Here is a 20,862-nt window from a genome sequence, read left to right on the forward strand (position 1 = left end):
AGGAAGAGAGTGAGGTGAGAGAGTGTAAGTCGGTTTGGAGAAGTGTTTTGTGGTTCTTGTCTTTTTTTTCCTTAACCTTAAATGACTTAAGCTAATCTCGAGGCTCGGGTACCAAAAACGTCCCCGAAAGAAAAATGGTCAAATTCCCCAATATTCTCTCCTAAACTCACTAACTCCAAATATATCACAAATTATTCATTTCCATTACCTGATAACCCAATTAAATTCCTAATACCCAAAATACCCCTTGACTCGCCCCGAGTCGAGTATTGGGTCCTGTTGTGACTTTCCCGCTAACTTGATCCCTAGGATTGCCTCGTGCCAAGTAACCCAAATAAACCCACATAATAATGTGGTCTCTCACATATATGCACATATATATATAATTATGTCCGCAATGGGCCAAATTATTCGAATTTCCCTTTTAATGAGAAACGGGCCTACATGCACATTTAATATCTTTAAACATGCACAACTAGTCATATTATCATATAATTTACATAATTACAATTAAATATAGCAAATAAGCACATAACTCCATATGATGTCATCCTTGCCCCCTAATCGAGGCCCTAAGCCTTATTAGGTAATTTTGGGATGTTACAGTTTTGCTTGGTATCAAGATGACGACAATGGAATTGGTGAGCTCGAAGCTACATGCGGTCTCGAAGGTGTTTCGAGGTTACTAGTCAAGCTTGAAGCCCAACTGATCAATTGCAAGGGTTCAACACTTGTATAAATTTCCTGATTTGTTCTTATTGGCGATTGAGCACCAATCGGGAAGGTTTGAGCCTGGGCATTGCAAGCTCGAAGGGGATGATCTCGATAAAGTTACTGGCTAAGGACGAGGTTAACCAGAATGACGAGCTCGTGATGTTGGTCGATCTCAAAGGCGTGTAAATTATATATATATATATATATATATGGACAATTCTTCTATAGGGGCTTCATTTTAAGCCTACGGGTGAGGCTCTCAGTGTTTCTCGACTCGTGAACAGTTTTCAGCATGATTTTTTTTATGACCATGTATATTGTAGCTATTTAGAGCATCCTGCCAATTTTCAAAAAAATTTGAATAGTTTACAATACCGAAAACTAGGTTCAAACATGTTGCTTTCTACGCGCATAAAAAAAATTAGTCACACGTGCAACAACATGTTTGAACTTTGTTTTCGGTACTGTAAACTATTCAGAATTTTTTGAAAATTTGCAGAATGCTCTAAATAGCTACAATATACACAGTTATAAAAAAAATCGCGCCAAAAACCTTTCACGGGTTGAGAACACTGAGAGCCCTACCGGTAGGGCTTAAAATGAAGCCCCTATAGGAGAATTCCTCTATATATATATATTACTGAAACATTTGAAACCTAAATTTACATTTCCAAAAAAAAAAAATTATTGGCATGCCAGTAAAGGAGGTGAGCTAGAGGTCTAAAAAAGGTTTGGGCATGCGGGGAGAGGTCGGGGAACTGGATTCCAGGCGAGGCATGCCAGCAAAGGTTTTTGGGTTGGGTCTGCAAGGGAGAGGTGGAGGCAGAACAAGATGTGGGTGTGAGGGCGAAGCTTTAGGGGTGAGGTCGGATCTGGGTTTGGAAGGAAGAAGATGAAGATTATTTCTTAGATTCGTGTTTTATTTGATTTAAGTTTGTTTTTCTAATTAAAGTTTTAATTGATTTATATTATAAATTATATTTTAGGGTTTTTTAATGATTATTAAATTGTTTTAATTGATTATTAAAAGAATTTAATTGATTTTTAAATTATTTAGAGTTTTTAAAGTAGATCTTGAATGATTTTTAAAATATTTAATAAATCAAATATGTTTTGGGCCAATGAGGTGAAGTCACGTGGGTTTCACACGTCTTCAATTAGTTTTAGAGAATTTACCACAATTACTACATTTTGTAAAAACAAATTCACTTTTACTACCACTAAAATTTCTTATCAATTTTATGAAGAATTTTTTTCATTAAAACTACTTAATTAATTTTGTATTTTTATGTATACTGTTTGCTCTTTAGTTTTTATATATTGGATCCATTTTTTTCCCTCTTTTTCTCGTGCTAATTCCTCTTTTCTTCCCGTTTCATTGCCAAGTATTTCTCCAAACATTGTATAAATTGATAAATATATATATATATACTAAATTCATTATCATGACATGCCTATGTAGTTGTTATTATTAATTATATATTGGTTGTCCACACTCATATCTACTAAAATCCCATTATATATGTATAAATATATATATATACATATATTTATATATATATATATATATATATGAAAGCTCAGCTATTCTATGACCCAATTTTTTTTGTAACATTTTGTAAAAAAAAGCAATTAAATATATATTATATAATAGAAACACACAGATATATATATATATATATACCAAGGTTTGTTCCCACAAAGCATATTGCGGGCATAATGATATGAAGCTAAAGAGTCCACTGGTATCATTAGCCAAATTTAAATCATTAATTCGAAACTAATGTGTTAAACATTTATTATAAAAATTTAATATACTAATTTTATTTTTATAAAACTAATGCAACCTCATAGAAATTTAAAAACAAATATGCATATACAACTCATTGTAATTTTAAATGCAAGCCTATTGCAACCCCATGGAATCTTTAAAAATTCATGTGCTCATTTCACCCTTATGCAACTAATAGAACTCAATGCAACTTCAAATGCAAGTCCATGTAACCAAATGCAACCCCATATAACTTTAATAACTTATATGCTAATTTCATCTTTACGTAACTTATGTAACCCACTATAACCTCAAATGCAAGCTTATACAACTTAAAATCTCAAATGTTAATTTCACCCTTATAGAACTAGTACAATTCACTGCAACCCTAAAACAACAAGAAATTATCATATTAATCTCTTATGCAACTTGTTAATATGTAACTAAAGCATCTTCAACAACCTCATTTACAACTTAAAAGAATATCATATGCAAATGAAAACATGTTAAGTAACTTCATTTGCAACCTACTCAACCTAAAGCAAGTTAAAAAAAAAAACTAATTTACAAATTATAACAACTTAAGCAACTATATCATTCTCATTATGCAAATTAATCATCCTTAAGTAATTTCATACAACCTGTAACAACTTAAAAAAAAAACTCAATTTTGCAAATTAAATTAAGTCACGTTAAACAACCTACTATGCAACTAAAACAATTAAAAAAACCAACATGCTATTCGATTTTCAACTTGTTAAGAAACCTTCTATGCAACCTAAATCTACTTACAATAACATCATATGCAAATTAATACATGTTAAGCAACAACTTTGCTACCTAAAGTAACTTACCATAACCTCATATGTAACTTACATTTTTTTTTTAACTATATTTGAATGATTGGTTGCAAGAATGTAACTATATATGTACTGTAAGCTTATATATATAAACATCAATAGGTTATTGTCAAATAATTGTGACTTTTCATTCATATGATCAAATTGTATGAAGATGAAGAACAACTTATTAGTATTGTATGCATGCAATAGTAGTAGATGCATGAATGTACTTTTATTTTATGAATATATATATATGATGACAATACTATATATATTTTCACTGTGTTATTTCAATTTGATAATATATATATATACGAAACCAACCTTTTGTACAACCAAAAGTCATTTAGTGGCAATTAGTATGATATATGAGAAAAGAGAGATTGAGAATAAGAGTTTTGTAGTGCAGACTGTAGCTTTGAAAAAAAAATTATGTTATATATTAATGAAATAAACGTACTTACCGTATAAATGAAACAAAAATTTCGTATAAATGTATTAATAAAAAAAACCCTTAGTTTTAAGCGTAGGACATACGACTGCATCAAAAATAAATTTCTTAGGTATTATTGTCGTCTAAATTTTGACATATGTATTTAAGTAATACAAAATTAATTACTCAGTAAATTTTGCCACAAATTTTCCATTATGGAACGAGGCCACGTGACCTCTGGAACAAAGTTAACATTAAGGGATTGCTAGTTGCATCAAAATATTTGGCCTTAAATTTTTTTACATAAGCATTGAATTGCTGCAAATATTCCTACATAAATAATTTTTCCTATATTTAATTGGGATTTTTTCATAAATATATACTTTTTGATATTTTTTATTTTTTTACGGTTTTTTTTTTAAATATTACCTTAGGTTTTTCAAAAATATGATTTTTCAGAGTTTTTTATTTTAAAAAATACGGTGTTTAAAAAACAATTAAAAATTAACAATTGGAGAACAACTAGATATAAACCCACTGTATACTAACATGTTAGAAAACAACTAAAAATAAACTAAAAGTCAACCCGCTCTATACTATCACATTTAAAAAAATATCAAAATATATCTGAAATAAACACCAATACAACTATACATAAACTTAAACAATTAAAAAATAATTATATATAAACTTAAACAATTAAAAAAATAGCACAAAAGACAAAAAAAACAAACAAAACTGTATAAATGTAAAATTGAAAAAAAAAAAAAAAACTTTGATAGTACATAAAAAATTAATTTTTTTTGCAAAATCAAGTGTATCATGTAAAATTACATTTTTAATTTTGTTATTTTACATGTTTTTATTTACTTTTTTTATTATTGTACCTTGTTTGTTTGGGAGGGTAATTTTATTATACTAAATTTTGAAAGTAGCCATTGCGATGTTTACAAGTGGAAAATAGAGATTAACTCTACGAAGACTAAAATATACCAACTTTGATTTTAATAAAACTGTGGGCGTGGCTAACCAAAATTAAAAATCCCTAGTTTTATTTTTTGTTTAATGCAAATTAGTTTTCTTTTTTGACTTTCGAATATAATAATAATAAAGTCTGCCTTATCGAAATAGATATAAATAGTGGTAGAATGCTCACTTCTTCTTCCTCAGATTGGGATTTCGTTTCATTCTTACAGCTTTGAAAATGAGACACTCAATCGCTCTCTCAACTTCATCCTCCTCCTCTTTCTCCCTCTTAACTTCTCCCAATTCTACTACTTCATCCTCTTCTTCTTCTCCCATCGCTGCATTTTTGCCCATCCGTACGGACACTTTCCCCATTGGCTTCTCCAAGAGCTCGCGATTTTCTTCCCTTTCGAGGCCACTGCGACGACTCATGGTCCAATCCGCAGTTTCGATCGAGAAGGAGACGCCGGAGACCCACAGGCCTGACACATTTCTCCGGGGCGAGTCCTCCTCCTCCTCTGTCAGGGCCCGCTTCGAGAAGATGATAAGGGACGCCCAGGATACCGTCTGCCAGGCCATCGAGGCAGCCGATGGAGGGGCCAAATTCAAGGAGGATGTTTGGTCCAGGCCCGGTGGCGGTGGAGGTATCAGCAGGGTTCTTCAGGACGGTGCCGTTTGGGAGAAGGCTGGCGTTAATGTGTCTGTGGTTTATGGTGTTATGCCTCCTGAGGCTTATAGAGCTGCCAAGGCTGCTTCTGCTGATACCAAGCCTGGTCCGGTTCCGTTCTTCGCCGCCGGCATTAGCTCAGTGAGTACCTGGAAATTCCAATTAAGCTCGAAATTTTACGGCGAGTTTGCATAATTTTCAGGACTTCTCAATTTTGGTTTTTTTTTCCCTTCAGGTTTTGCATCCGAAGAACCCTTTTGCGCCCACTCTGCATTTCAATTATCGATATTTCGAGACTGATGCGCCTCAAGGTAATTTATATGCTTCTGCTATGCCCGTAAATTTTGATTCCTCACAATTTTTTTTAGTGGCATTACATGTTTGGTTCGGGAATAAAACATTTGGTTTCTAGTAGCCCTATTGGAAGATTTGACCGTATTTTAGGTAGATTAGTTTGTGAGACTTAGTAGGCTCTACCGGTAACACAGTTTTCGTCCTTTGACGGGTGGTGCCGATAACTCAGTCTCTGCTCCAGTCTTCTAGAAGATCTCTAGGGCTATGATTTGTGGACCATTATATTGTTTGGAAATTAGTAAACGTTGGATAGAATGAATAGGAATGGGCTAAGTTATTTTTGGAAATAATTCCCCTTAGAGTCATTTTAACAAGTATTATGCCCCAAAATGAAAGGCAGCTAGCAAGGTAGCATGTTTGTCTGAAAATGTCGTATTGTTAATCCATGCTTTCAAGAATTTTTTTTATCTAAATAGCATTATCAATTTGATCATTTCTTAACTCCTGGGATAGTGGAAATATAGGAAGATATGAAGGCAAAACATTGACTTAACACTTAGCAGATGTCGAAGATCTTTTATTCATCCTGCAGAACAAACTAAAAACATGTCACTCGATGTTAGTGATACCATTTCAATATTTTGTGATGCTGGGGTTGGACTCTTACCTGCAGGGAAGTGATGAATGTAGTTTACTGGAGTGGGTGATTGGTGATTATTTCATTTTATGATTCAATTAACATAAAGAGCACAATCATATACTATGAAATGGTGGACCTAGTGACAGTAGAACTTCCGTTATGTGCAAATGAATATGAAACAGCATATAGGATTGGTGATAAAATTATTTTGTTTTTCCGTTTCACTCCATACATGCTTCTTACCTAATTTTTATCTAATGTGTTATTGATGACTATACAGTTTGCACTCTTTTTCGCTTTGTCAAATTCTGCAGACATTCCTGGAGCACCTAGGCAATGGTGGTTTGGTGGTGGTACTGATTTAACTCCTGCTTATATTTTTGAGGAAGATGTCAAGCACTTTCATTCGGTATGTTATCGAAAACATTTCTATTAATTGAATAGCACATGATTAGCTTTTTTAGAACAAAATACGGCCAAGAGAAGGAAAATGATAACTGAGAGGCTTATTGTCACCTCTAACATAATAATATTACTGTGAGCATCATTCCGCTTTAAGAAATACTTGATAGATTTTTCACATTCTTCTTGTTGGGCTAAGAAATATTATTGCAACATTTTAGAAATGATGTGGCTTGTAGATGATGCACATCAACTGTTTTCAAGAACTTTATATTTACGTTAGCTTCTTCCTGCAGGTTCAAAAATCTGCTTGTGACAAATTTGAGCCCACATTCTACCCACGGTTCAAGAAATGGTGTGACGATTATTTCTACATCAAAGTATGTTTCTAAACCTCATAAATGGTTAGGTGATGTGATTGGGTTCTAATATTAAGTTAAAGTAAAAAATGAATTAAATTAATCAAACAAGAAAGAGTAGGAATATAGTTGCTTGCAAAATTTCTCTCTTTTCGGAAAAAACAGTTTCATTTGTCCAAATTAGCTGGTCTTTTACCAACTATAATAGGAAATGTTAAAGTTATGATCCTTGTTTAGCCTCATAATTCATCTTCGTTTCTGTGTGCAGCATCGAGATGAGAGGCGTGGTCTTGGAGGAATATTTTTCGATGATCTTAATGATTATGATCAAGAGATGCTTCTTTCTTTTGCAAATGGTAATTGGTTGACATTTGTTGAACATTTTGCGATTTTTATCAAATTATACACTAAGTCAATCAAACTTCCCTTCATGCACTTTTTCCTGAACTTGCAGAATGTGCGAATTCTGTTATTCCTGCATACATACCCATCATAGAAAAAAGAAAGGATACACCATTTAATGATAAGCACAAGGCATGGCAACAATTGCGGAGGGGCCGCTATGTTGAATTCAACTTGGTATGGAAGAGAGTTTTAGAAGATAAAAGTTTTATTTACAAATATCTTAATTGAGGCCCTATTTATTTGTTCTTCGTTTTCAAATTGAAGGTTTATGATCGTGGCACAACATTTGGACTAAAGACCGGAGGTAGAATAGAGAGTATTCTTGTCTCTCTCCCTCTCACTGCTCGGTGGGAATATGATCATGTAAGCAAATTGGATTCACTCACTTGTTATTTATAGTACAATATTTTGAGCCTCCTACTTAAATGGATTTGTTTCTGGTTTGCAGAAACCAGAAGAGGGAAGTGAAGAGTGGAAACTATTGGATGCATGCATCAACCCAAAGGAATGGATCTAATGAGCCAAGTGTTTTTGTATCATAGAGTAACAACGCTTTTTTTTCCTTTGTCAATTTACTTTCCCACCAATCTATGTTTGTAGCTGAGGGTTAGAATAAGTTAGCGGTTATCATCTTGTTTGAGGGAATTCATTAGATGTAGAAGTGGATATAATTGCTACCGGTGCATTGGTTTTGTATGAATAATTCATCTTTGGAAGAATACTTACCACCTTAATGAGGCAATTAATTCAAGTTCAACTCGAGTGCTTATTGATATGGACCATAGCATTTGGTCCATTAGGCTTCTTAAGGGGATGATGCATAAGTTTAATGAACAACATTATATTCATTTCATTCTCATTTCAACAACATTAACTTAAAAAATAATCTAGATGGTGCCAGTGCTCAAAATGCTTTCTCACATTGCCCTCGAACTATAATAATCTAATTAACTTTCAAAACCAGTTTAAAAAACAGAGGGGGCAATTCTATATCACATCATAGCAATTAGTCATGCAGATAATCATATACTGAGAAGTCACTATACAGCAGAGAACCATCCTTATAGTGCAGAAGGTAATAACAATTCTCACAAAAATAGCAAGGATTCCCCTGAGCCCACTTGTCATCTGCAGTCACCTTTGTGGCTCTATAAATATTACAAACATAGCATTTTTGCACCCGAGGTTTCAGTTGAAATATGACAATTGGATAAGCTGCCTGGTTTTGCACGTCCTCTGGATGAAGAAGCCTCATGTCTCGTATGACTATTGTGTGCTTGCAGTCTCCCTGCACATTAGATTTTAGTAGTTGCGTTAAGAAACGACATGACATGGGGACACAAATGTGACACATGAAACCAGCTTAAAATGCGAGGACGGTCTAATAAGAGGGGCGTTAAAGTTTGAGATGAGCGATGTCCGGAAATTTCAGTCATTAACCAAATCTCAAATCACAAAACCTAATCCTTTAAACTTGTGAGAAGATGGCACTAGAGATATGCACCTCGTGGCAGTATAGATAGCCATTGACCAATGCGAAATTTCAAATCACAAAACAGCGTCTAAACTAAATCTTAAATCACAAAACTTAGTCCTTTTAAACTTATGAGAAAATGGCACTAGAGATATGCACCTGGTGGCAGTATAGATAGCCATTGCCAATGCGAAATTTCAAATCACAAAACCGCGTCTTATGCATGTCCACTGCTTTGAAATGGGGCAACTGTGAGACTGTAACATTACCAATAACTGCCTTCTGCTTTTGTTGCAACTCTCCAGTAATTATACAATCCCATTTTTTGCTAACTTCTTCTTCATTGTTTCTTAGCCAATCAAATATAGGCTCGCTATAATCTATTGCAGATGGATCCCTCAAATCATTGCAAAAAACATCCTGCAAACAAAAGCATTTTGTTAGGTTAAGTGATCAAAGTAAAGCGGCATCATGAAAAAGATTGGAATAGATGGAGGTTTACCTCTATGAGAAAATATCCTGAAGGATCATACTGCCCTGCCTTTTGCATGACATGGTCTGTTACACAGTAGATTTTATCTCTCAGTTCAGTCAATGCTTGTTGTCCTACGACCAAGAATTCCTGGGTCTTCACACAATTTCATTGAAATATCAGACACCGCACATTTGGGGAATGAATGGCAAGGAAAAGCAGCAAGAGCAAGCCAAACACATGATACAATATACAAAATAAATTGCTTGGGAGTATATCTCATTCATATTTCACAACTATAGAAGCGAAAACATTTCTACATCCTCAATGAAGATTATTGAAAGAGAAATATTCGTATATTTTCAAGCTAGAAATACTTTCAGAGAAATACTGATCTCAGAAAATCTACATGAGATAAGATCATATAAAATCAATTAAAGATAACTCATATTCACATCCATTTCTTAAATATAGTTCGGAATTTAAGGAGACCTATTTTGCATGAACATATCTTGTGTCATGCACAAGAAATCTACAACAGAAACTCCAAAATTAGATTTTCTTTCATGGAGGCCTGAGAATGTTTATGCAAATTGTTACTAGGAACATATTTTTTTGGCTGCTTCCAGAGATTGTATTGGATATTATGTGGTGAAAAAATAGAAGACTGCATCTTAGAGAGTAAAACAATGTTTCAATCCCGGAAATTTGATACCACTAAGAATAATAAAAGTATACATATTAGTTATGTTACTTCAAATATTTCAACCCACACCAACGACCTGAGTCATAACATTAAGGCCACGTTTGCATAGTATTGGATTTGATATTTTTTATCATGTGATTTTATTATGAATTTAGAAATGATATTGAAAAAATTAATCCAACAACCTAAATAATCCCTTTAGTATGGAATAACTTAATCCCATTGGGAAACTTGGGATGTGGTAAGAAAAACACTTGCAACTTTGCATCCATCTTGTTATCACCTAAAATATTGTTGGCAAATAATTAAACTAATTTTCTTCTATATTTCTCCTCTAAATATTTTTTTAATCCAATTCCACTACACATGTAGACAGATATATTAAGGAAATCAAATCAAAATAAAAATCAAATCATTATGATTTGATTACAGCTGTAGAATCTTTATTTATATATATATACTTTCCTTTTTTATAGCATTTAATTTATTTTGTACTTGTGCCTTTTATTCGGTAAAGACTATAAATGTACACTATTCTTCGCAAAATCAATATACAAAATTATTCTTTTATAATAATTTTACATGGTATCAAAGCCATAAGGTTCTCTTTTTTTTTTTTTTTCATTCGCTGCCTTGTTCTTCTTCTCCGGCAATGGCCACTAGCAACGCCGCCTCCTCTCAGTCCAATGAGCCCCTTAACTCTTTTCAAACCTTAGATGCAATCGCAATCCCTCTGATGCTCAGAATATCTTCTCGTCTTTGTTGTCACCTCTGCCAGGACTAGCCGAAGCTCATTGTGCTAAGCAATACTCAGTTTCCATTGGCAACCCCCATCATCCGCAACCAACAATCATTGAAAGCCAACCTATTCGCCACCCCGATGACAGAGAATCTTCTTTGTCCTCATACAACCTTCTTAATCAATCACCAGCACCCTTTGGGAACAATCTAAGTTCATGTTTTGTTGCACATTCTGATAATCTCTATTCTTCCCTAATCTCTTCGGTAGGCTCTCAAGTACCATGGATAATTGATGACCATATGACAGGTTTTCGTCATTTATTTGATTCCTACACTCCATGTTCTAATAAATCTAATGTTCGTATTGTCGATGGTACTTTGTCTTATGTTGTAGACATACGCACTATTAGATTATCTACTAGTCTTCTCCTTAAATCAGTCCTTCATGTTTCGTCATTTACGTGTAATTTGATTTCAGTTAGCAAACTGACTTTCGATAATCCCTTTGTTGCTAAAGTTTGTGCCCAATTCTTGTCAATTTCAGGAACTATCATTGGGGAGGACGATTGGCAGTGCTAGGATTCATGATGGACTATATTTCTTTTAGACTCAATATTCTATAAGACACAAATCTCATATATCTAGTTCTTAGTTCTGCTTCTGTTTCCAATTCTAGCAAAATAATATTGTGGCATTATAGACTTGGTCACCCAAGTTTTCCTTACTTACAATGGTTGTTTTCGTCCTTATTCACTAATCAAAGTTCTATTTCTTTTTGATGTGATATTTGTAACTTGCTAAGCACACACAAACCTCTTTTCCTCCAAGATCCTATACTCCAACGATTCCATTCTCCCTAATCCATAGTGACATATGGGGATCATCCAAAGTTACTACTTCTCATGGGAAATGCTGGTTCATAACTTTCATTGATGATCACACACCACTTGGGTATATCTCCATCAACACAAATTCGAGGCATTTCAAGTCTTTCAAAATTTTCACCGTATGATTCAGACACAATTTCAGACCAAAATTTGTATACTACGTACGGATAATGGAACAGAATATTTTAATTCCACTTTAGATCCATACTTTTTACAAAATGGGATTCTTCATCAAAGTTCGTGTGCTTATACCCCTCAACAGAATGGTGTTGCGGAAAAATCGCCATTTGTTGGAAGTAGCACGTGCTCTTATGTTTACCATGAATGTTCCAAAGTATCTATGGGGAGATGCTATCTTAATAGCCACATATCTTATCAATCGTCTACCTAGTTGGCCCCTTCAGTTTCAAACACCAAACTCGATACTTAATCTTTCTTATCCCCATATTTCCACCAATACTCTTCCTCGAAAGACCTTTGGTTATATAGCTTTCGTCCGTATCCATGCTCATGATCGTAGTAAACTTGACCTTAGGGCTTTTAAGACAATATTTATTGGCTATTCTTCTACTCAAAAAGGTTATTGGTGTTACTATCCTCTCACTAAAAAAATGTCTCATGTGATGTCAGTTTTTTTTACAATACTCCATATTTTCCTCCCTTCTCGCTTCAAGAGGAGCAGACTCATCCAGAGCAAAAAGCTCAGTGGTCGTGGGACACCCTACCGTTAGGATTACCGCTAGATCTTCCTACTCTAACTCCATCTCCTTCTGTCTGAATGTCTCAGTTGTCCCAGCTTCTACTCCAACTCCTCTTCCTAATGGTTCAGTCGTTCCAGTTTCTACTCTAGCTCCATCTATTCTCACTCCAAATAGTCAGCCTGATCCAATCATGAAAACAAGGATAAGTCTTCCTAAGTTGAATCAACAACAGCAAGAGCTACGTGTCTACACTAGAAGAAATGTCTCTCAAAGAAATAATCAAGTCATGAATCCTCATCATAGTCAAGAGCCAGATCCAGTGATAGAACTTCCATCTTCAAATGTGTCAGGTTATTATCATTCAAATCCTAATTCGAATCTAGATGTCCCTATTGCGTTGAGAAAAGGGACTAGGTCTTGTACCCAACATCTTATCTCCAAGTTTATTTCTTATTCTAATCTATCATCTTCATTCAAGCTTCCACCTCCAGTTTGTCAAGTGTTTTTATTCCAGGAATATTGAAGTTGTACTTGAAGAGATGAAAGCACTGAAACAAAATAACACTTGGAGCCTAGTGGAATTGCCCCCGATAAAAACATTGTAAGATGCAAATGGGTGTTTACTATCAAGTATAAAGCCGATGGTTCTATCGAGCGATACAAAGCACGTTTGGTGGTCAAGAGATTTACACAAACTTATGGAATTGACTACACTGAAACATTTACTCCAGTTGCCAAGCTCAACACCATCAGAGTCTTACTCTCACTAGCAGTAAACTTAGACTAGGAATTACATCAGCTTGATGTAAAAAATGTGTTTCTAAATGGTGATCTAGAAGAAGAGGTCTACCCTCAACACCATCAGAGTCCTACTCTCACTAGCAGTAAACTTAGACTAGGAATTACATCAACTTGATGTAAAAAATGCGTTTCTAAATGGTGATCTAGAAGAAGAGGTCTACATGAGTGAACCCCCAGGTTTTGAAGAAACTCTCAATAAGAAGATAGTCTGCAGACTCAACAAGTCACTATATGGCTTAAAGTAATCCCCTCGAGCTTGGTTTGATCGTTTTTCAAAAGTGGTCAAGAATCTTGGGTACATTCAAGGACAAACTGATCATACTCTGTTTGTTAAGCACTCAGAGAATGGGAAAGTAACTATCTTAATAGTTTATGTTGATGATATTATTGTTACTGATGATGATATTGGAGAAATGAATCTTATCAAGAAAATGATGGCAGAGGAATTTGAAGTTAAGGACCTTGATCCATTAAAGTAGTTTCTGGGTATGGAATTTGCAAGGAGCAAAAAGGGTATTTCCGTGTCTCAAAGGAAATACACTCTTTGACCCCTTAAAAGAAACAAGAATGCTAGTTAGCAAGCCTAGTAAAACTCCTATTGAGCTTGGGAACAAAACAAAAATGTTCGAAGGAGATCCGATTGACAAATGAAGATACCAACAACTGGTTGGCAAGCTTATCTATCTCTCACACACTCGACCAGACATTGCCTTCGTTGTTAGTCTCGTAAGCCAGTATATGCATTCCTTGTCAAGGACATCTGAATGATGTTTAGAATTTTGAGATACTTAAAGCAAACACCTGAAAAAATGCTATATTTAAAACAAAACGAGTGATCGAAAAGTCAAAGTTTTCATTGATGCTGATTAGGCTGGAGCAATCGACGACAGAAAATCCACATCTAGTTATTGTACTCTCCTATGGGGTAATTTGGTAACATGGTAAAGTAAAAAACAGTCAATTGTTGCAAGGAGCAGTGCAGAAGCAGAGTGTAGGGCTATGGCCCATGGAGTGTGTGAAGTCATTCGGATAAAAAGACTATATGAAGAGTTGAAGATAAAGTATGAACATCTCAACTCTATTGTGACAATAAATCCAACATTAGTATAGCTCATAATCTCGTTCACCATGACAGAACAAAACATGTAGAAGTGGATCGTCACTTCATTTAAGAGAAAATCGATGGAGGGATTATCTGTATCAAGTATGTGCCTACTAATCAACAGTTGGCTGACATACTTACAAATGGATTGACAGAGCAAGTGTCTGATTTCCTATTAGACAAGCTTGGACTCATCAACTTCTACAGTCAAGTTTGAGGAAGAGTGTAGACAGGTTTATTAAGGAATTCAAATCATAATGAAAATCAAATCATTATGATTTGATTACTACGGTAGGATCTTTATATACATATATACTTTCCTTTTTTATAGGATTTAGTTTATTTTGTGCAGCCTATAAATGTACAATATTCTTCTCAAAATCAATATACAAGAATTATTCTCTCATAATATTTTTACACCACATTATAATGAATTTTTGCAAATCAATAAAACAGACACAAAGGACAATATTCCATTTACTCCCAACAAGGTAATACATAAAATAAAAGCATGCTATACCTTAATCCATCTTTTTTTGTTGTGGTATATCTCAATGGAAAGAGTAATTTCTGGATGCCCCACATGAATATATTCATGATTACCTGATGACCTCACCTGCTTTGCATTAAGACATAGAAGAGAAAGAGAACTAAGAATTTTCAATCTTCACAATAGACTCAAAGAGGTCATTTTAATCAAATTACAGGGATTAACATTTGTGGTCAAGAAAGAGACTCCCAACGCAGAAGTAGAGTTAGAATGGTCAAGCCAACCAAGTTCATATGTGAAGATGATAATTCCCATTTTTTTTTAAAGATGATAATTCCCATTTGAACTGGTGAAGGTAAAAGAAGAATTCAAGCAGGAATTTACACAAAAGAAACTTATATTCTTTAAACTCACATAATTTGATGAGCCTTACAGAGGAATTTAATTAAAGGCGAGTACTGTAAACTACGAAGAATATTAAAAAAATCAACAGCCAGGTGATTCTCATCAGATTCCATAATTATTTCTAAGTTCTAATGAAAATTCTGTTTGAATTCAGTTCTTTCAGCTCAGCATCAAAATTCAATTACTGAATGTACAAAATATATAATCCAGCTTCATATATTCTATCATGAATTAAATAAAGATAAAGAGTGAATGATCAAGGGAGTAAATTTAGCTAAAGGAGATTCAAAATATGTGATTCAGAAGGATGTTGGTGTGGCCTGAGTAAATATTACGAAAATGAAACAATCAAAATTTGAGCAAAAAGAGCAAATAAACAAAAAGTCAGACGACCAAACCTTAGTTCCTGCAGCTGCAGACCTGAGGGGCTTTAGCCTTTCAGCTTTCTCAAAGGATGGAGTGGCAGACTTAGTTGTTCTGCAGTTGTGACTAGGGAAATAAAAAAGAATTTTATTAGTAAAGTAATTGAAGAGATAATTAAATGAGTTTCAAAGTCATACTACGAACTTGAATGAGTGCAGCCTCACTGATGCTTTATCTTCATCCTGCTTCTGTTTTATTTTTGCAAGTTCTTGTACCTTAGCAATGTACACCTCCTGACAAGATGGCGTTAAAGTTAGTAAATTTGATGATAAATAACAAAAATACTAAAAGGATAACCAATCACAATACAGAGGATTATGGATCATAAGACTCGAAACAATTTTTCCCCCATGGAGTGGGAAACCGGGGTGGGAAAGCTAATTTGAATGATTTTTTTTAATAAGACTGAAATAAAGAAAACTGCTGCATCTTTGAAATTTATGAATGCTGAAGCTTCATGAACTCTCAAACATGTTTTAAAAAATATCAGGATGACCAGTGTGGTCACCTCTAAAGACAAGAACATCACTCAAACACCAAGTTTAGAAATGAAATAAAATAAGAGTGGCAAGTTTGTCAAAAAACCAATTCCTGATTTAAATTTTACAAGTCAATAACAAAAAACAGGGAGCACAAAACACCAATAAATTTTGAAGGAAACTGTACCTCATCAGCACGATTTTTTGCCGTGCTGCTTCTTCTTTTTGTTATGTTCCTTTTGCTTATTATCTCATTGTTTGACCTTCCGTGATCATCTTCTATTCTTAACTGTACCTCATCCACATGATCTTGTGTTATCCTTCCTTTTCTTTTCCTTAAGCTCCTTCCACCCATTACCCCATTGCAACCAGCTTCAGCAGTATCTATCACAGAAACTTCTGAATATCCATTTTTATCATCTGTCTGGAACTGTGCCTCATCTGCGTGATTATTTTCCATTCTCCTTTTGCTTTTCCTTAAGCTCCTTTCGCCCACCATCTCATTCTCACCGGTTTTATCTGTATTGTTTACAGAATTTTCAAAGCACACATCTTTTTCTTTTGAAATTTCATGATCATCTTCTGTTCTGTATAAAACCCAAAAAGATATACTGAATTACTCAGACTAAACCTAACAAGTTCACATAGTAGAATAAAGATTATGATGATCAAAACAGATAATGAAACTGTTACACATGAGCCAGAATTAGGTAATGCAGGACTTGAATTTTCATCTATAGGACTTAAAATACACATACTAACGGTGTCATATTGTCTTTTCAATTTCAGAATTTACAATCAGTTACTAACTTAAAGAAGTAAAGCTTGTGCAGATCTACTCGAGTTATGAACACAAAAAAGATACTATGGCATTAGGTGACTGACTGTCTGTTGGAGACCCTGGCTACTACTGTTGAAGGCTTTTCCACATCTTCACTTTCCTACAAATCATTCACCACCATAAAAATTACCAAACTCTGAATTGGGAAACTGGGAAAACATAAAAATGGTTTTTTCAGAGCTTTAAGAGGAGGAAAAACAAAAAGAACAAAAGAATTATTAACGAACCTTAAATGCTTCCTTCATTGCCATATCCACTAACTCTTCATCAGTGAAGATTTTAAGTTCATCGACTCTGCCCAGTGCAATGGCCAATAAAGCAATTCAGTCAAAACTTTTTCTTAAAAAAATGTCCCAATTTTTTTATTTTTCATTTTTTTAAAAAAGAAAGAACAAATATAGCACAAGAATAAGAATGAACACATACGAAATATCTTCTTCAACTTGAGTTGCATCCAAACTGAGTTCGAACTCTAAATTCTTGAACATCAATTGAACCCGCTGATTAAAATATAAATAAAACGAAACAAAGATGTAGTGGGGGGGGGGGGGGGGAACGTGTACCTGAAGTTCGAGGAGAAGAGAAGACTGAAAGTGACGAACACTGGTGAGTGGACTCACCAAATTGGGAACGTAAAGGGGTCCGCCCCTAGGAATAGAGAGCGATTCCCCATTAGTATTGCCACTATTGGCTTGCCTATCTCCATTGCCACCGACGTCCGTCGTCTCCGGCCTCTCCCTCTGCTCAATCGTACTGCCGAGTTCTTCCATATCCTCTTTATAAGGAGAGGCTGATAAGCTCCGCTATGGTAGGGTAGCAGACGAGGTTTCGAGTTGGGAATTTAGTTCTGCGTGGTTTGCTGGAGCATTCTCACGAGAAAAATCATTCCCTAATTTTTTTATCTCACCGATTTCGTAACTTTAGAATGGGAAGGTCGCTCCAAAAATAAGGTTTTGATTGTTTCGCGATTGAAAAGTGGGATTCTGAGATGAAAATTTGAATTTAGTGATTGAAAACATGTTTCTGAAAACATGTTTCTGAAAATGTGATTGGTTTAATGTTAGTAAACTGTTTTTGAGTTTTAAAAAACTGAATCTGTGATTGAGATTAAATTTGAAAATATAACAGAAAGTGAATATGTGATTAGTTTAGCTGAAAGTAAAATTTAATTATATCGATAAATTAAAATTTAATAATAGTGCATTAATTAAATTCATAACAATATTGCATTGTCATTAACTTTGATTTTTTTTTATATTAAAGTTATATTTTTTTATGACATGATTGATTAGTGATTTAAAAATTGTATTTTGAAAAAGTATGATTCTGAAAAAATAATCTAGATTTAGTGTCTGAAAATATGTTTATGAAAATGTGATTGAATGTATTGTCCGTTAATTATTTTTTAGTTTTATAAAATTGAATAATTTTTTGGTAGAAAATCTAAAAATTGAATATGTAATATATATATATTTATTTTTTATTTTTGGTATAATAATAATTGAAGTGAGAATATTTTTTTATTTATTTGTTGTAATTTTTATTTGATCAATGATTTTTTTTAGCAAATATATTGTAAATTAGAATTAAATTATATTCTGTTATATAATTTTATAATTAATTATTTTACTAAATTTATATAGATAAAAATTTTAAAAAGTAGATTGACTTGTAAAAATGACAAAAGAAAAAAAATCAAGACTATAAGAAAAATAAAAGAAAATTAGCAAGATTTTTTTTTTTTTTTAAATAGTAAGATTATACTGAAAACATTAAGGGGCTAATTGGTAGTTAATTCAAAAATATAATTTTAGAAAATTATTTTCAAATCAAATGATTTTAAAATATTGAATTTAAAAATAAATTATAAATTTTTGAGATCTTGAATGGTTAGGTGTTTTTAAAATTTAAAATCTATAAAATAGAAAGAAAACAACAATTTGTTGTTTTCTCTTTTGCTGAAGGATTTTAACTTAGTTTTCAAAAATTGTTTTTTTTATTTTCTAAAACAAGTGTGCCAATCAAGTTTTCATTGCTGTTTTCATTTTTTAAAATCTGAAAATGATAAAACTGTTTTTGAATCCCCTACCAATCACACCCTAAATAGAGTGGAGGACGTATCCGATCAAACAGGTGGCCGGAAAGCCGGGCTGCCACCGAAGGAAAGTAGACAGAAGAAGGAGCGCTTTGGATTGGTTACCTACAAACACTTCCCGTAATATGGTAAAAGTTTGGGTTTAGAATCGCACCCATCCGTCTGTTAGGGTCTTTCAATCACGCGACCTGTGCATGTTGTTACACATCTCTAAGTGATTGGTAGGGATTCAAAAACAGTTTTATCATTTACAAGTCAATCTACTTTTTAAAATTTTTATCTATATAAATTTAGTAAAATAATTAATTATAAAATTATATAACAGAATATAATTTAATTCTAATTTACAATATATTTACTAAAAAAAATCATTGATCAAATAAAAATTACAACAAATAAATAAAAATATATTTTCACTTCAATTATTATTATACCAAAAATAAAAAATATATATATATTACATATTCAATTTTTAGATTTTCTACCAAAAAATTATTCAATTTTATAAAACTAAAAAATAGTTAACGGACAATACATTCAATCACATTTTCATAAACATATTTTCAAACACTAAATCTAGATTATTTTTTCAGAATCATACTTTTTCAAAATACAATTTTTAAATCACTAATTAATCATGTCCTAAAAAAATATAACTTTAATATAAAAAAAATCAAAGTTAATGACAATGCAATATTGTTATGAATTTAATTAATGCACTATTATTAAATTTTAATTTATCAATATAATTAAATTTTACTTTCAGCTAAACCAATCACATATTCAGTTTCTGTTATATTTTTAAATTTAATCTCAATCACAGATTCAGTTTTTTAAAACTCAAAAACAGTTTACTGACATTAAACCAATCACATTTTCATAAACATGTTTTCAGCACTAAATTCAGATTTTCATTTCAGAATCCCACTTTTCAAAAATACAGTTTTCTAATCGTGAACCAATCAAACTAATTATGTATTTGTGAAATGTTTCGGAGATTTTGTTCTAAGGTTATACATGGTCTAATTCGTTCGCGATTAAAAAATTGTTTTTTTAAAACTTAGATTAAAATATGAATTCAGTAACTAAAAAATGTTTATGAAAATATGATTGGTTTAATATCAGTAAATTGTTTTTAAGTTTTAAAAAACTGAATTTGTGATTGGTGGAAAGAAAAAAAGTAGAGAAAAAGGGAAAATTAGAATATTGATTTTAAGATTTTAGAAAAAAAAATTTAAAAACGAAGAAAACGTGAAATACTTGTTTTCTATCTTACAACATAAAATTAGAATCTTGATTTAGATTTTGTTTTCAAAAATAACTTACCAATCATAGATTTTTGTGGGCCTCATATGCTTTAAGTTTTCAAGTTGATAAAATTGTATCCAAATTCATCACCAATCAAAGCCTGTATATTTCAAAATAATTATGAGGTAAATGAGACAGTCACCTAAAGTGTACTAAACAAGAATAAGTTAAGTAACACTTGTTGAAGTCCTAATATGAATTTCCTTATTGCAAATTATTACAATTGCTTAGTGAAACTATTAGAAATTGGTTAAAAATGAATCAAGGAAGGTAACACGGGGCACCACGACACCATTCCTTGGTGCTACTACAATGCCCAAAGAGTTGAGCTCTCTAGGCACACTATGTTGTGGCGCAACGCTGGTGTAGCCCAACGTGGACATGTTTTATGGTGCTGCGACATAGCACCGCAATGTTGATTTGCTCATACTCGTAATGCTAATG

General features: G+C 33.1%; 2 protein-coding genes across 4 annotated transcripts; one reads left to right on the forward strand and one right to left on the reverse strand.

Annotated features, from left to right (window-relative positions):
• Nucleotides 1–4,910: 4,910 nt before the first annotated feature.
• LOC133818232 (oxygen-dependent coproporphyrinogen-III oxidase, chloroplastic-like) lies at nucleotides 4,911–8,250 on the forward strand. The gene is made up of 8 exons (XM_062250986.1): nucleotides 4,911–5,534; nucleotides 5,629–5,704; nucleotides 6,642–6,736; nucleotides 7,026–7,109; nucleotides 7,357–7,444; nucleotides 7,543–7,667; nucleotides 7,758–7,856; nucleotides 7,942–8,250. Exons 1-8 carry the CDS (start codon nucleotides 4,965–4,967, stop codon nucleotides 8,008–8,010), a joined length of 1,206 nt encoding a protein of 401 aa, XP_062106970.1. The 5' UTR covers nucleotides 4,911–4,964; the 3' UTR covers nucleotides 8,011–8,250.
• A 165-nt stretch (nucleotides 8,251–8,415) lies between these two features.
• Nucleotides 8,416–17,958, reverse strand: LOC133818231 (snRNA-activating protein complex subunit). Of its 3 annotated transcripts, none has more exons than XM_062250983.1 (11): nucleotides 17,579–17,958; nucleotides 17,442–17,494; nucleotides 17,243–17,309; nucleotides 17,060–17,115; nucleotides 16,362–16,761; nucleotides 15,840–15,928; nucleotides 15,671–15,761; nucleotides 14,898–14,993; nucleotides 9,470–9,595; nucleotides 9,127–9,387; nucleotides 8,416–8,781 (listed from the first exon to the last, which is right to left on the reverse strand). In XM_062250983.1, the coding sequence occupies exons 1-11, from the start codon at nucleotides 17,783–17,785 to the stop codon at nucleotides 8,500–8,502; spliced, it is 1,728 nt and encodes a 575-aa protein (XP_062106967.1). In that variant the 5' UTR covers nucleotides 17,786–17,958; the 3' UTR covers nucleotides 8,416–8,499. The 3 variants fall into 3 exon arrangements, with proteins under 3 accessions (XP_062106967.1, XP_062106969.1, XP_062106968.1); XM_062250985.1 differs by having other exon boundaries at nucleotides 17,442–17,487; nucleotides 17,579–17,719; XM_062250984.1 differs by lacking the exon at nucleotides 14,898–14,993.
• Between the last annotated feature and the right edge of the window lie 2,904 nt (nucleotides 17,959–20,862).

This window comes from Humulus lupulus, chromosome 2, assembly GCF_963169125.1.
Source record: "Humulus lupulus chromosome 2, drHumLupu1.1, whole genome shotgun sequence".
NCBI lineage: Eukaryota > Viridiplantae > Streptophyta > Magnoliopsida > Rosales > Cannabaceae > Humulus > Humulus lupulus.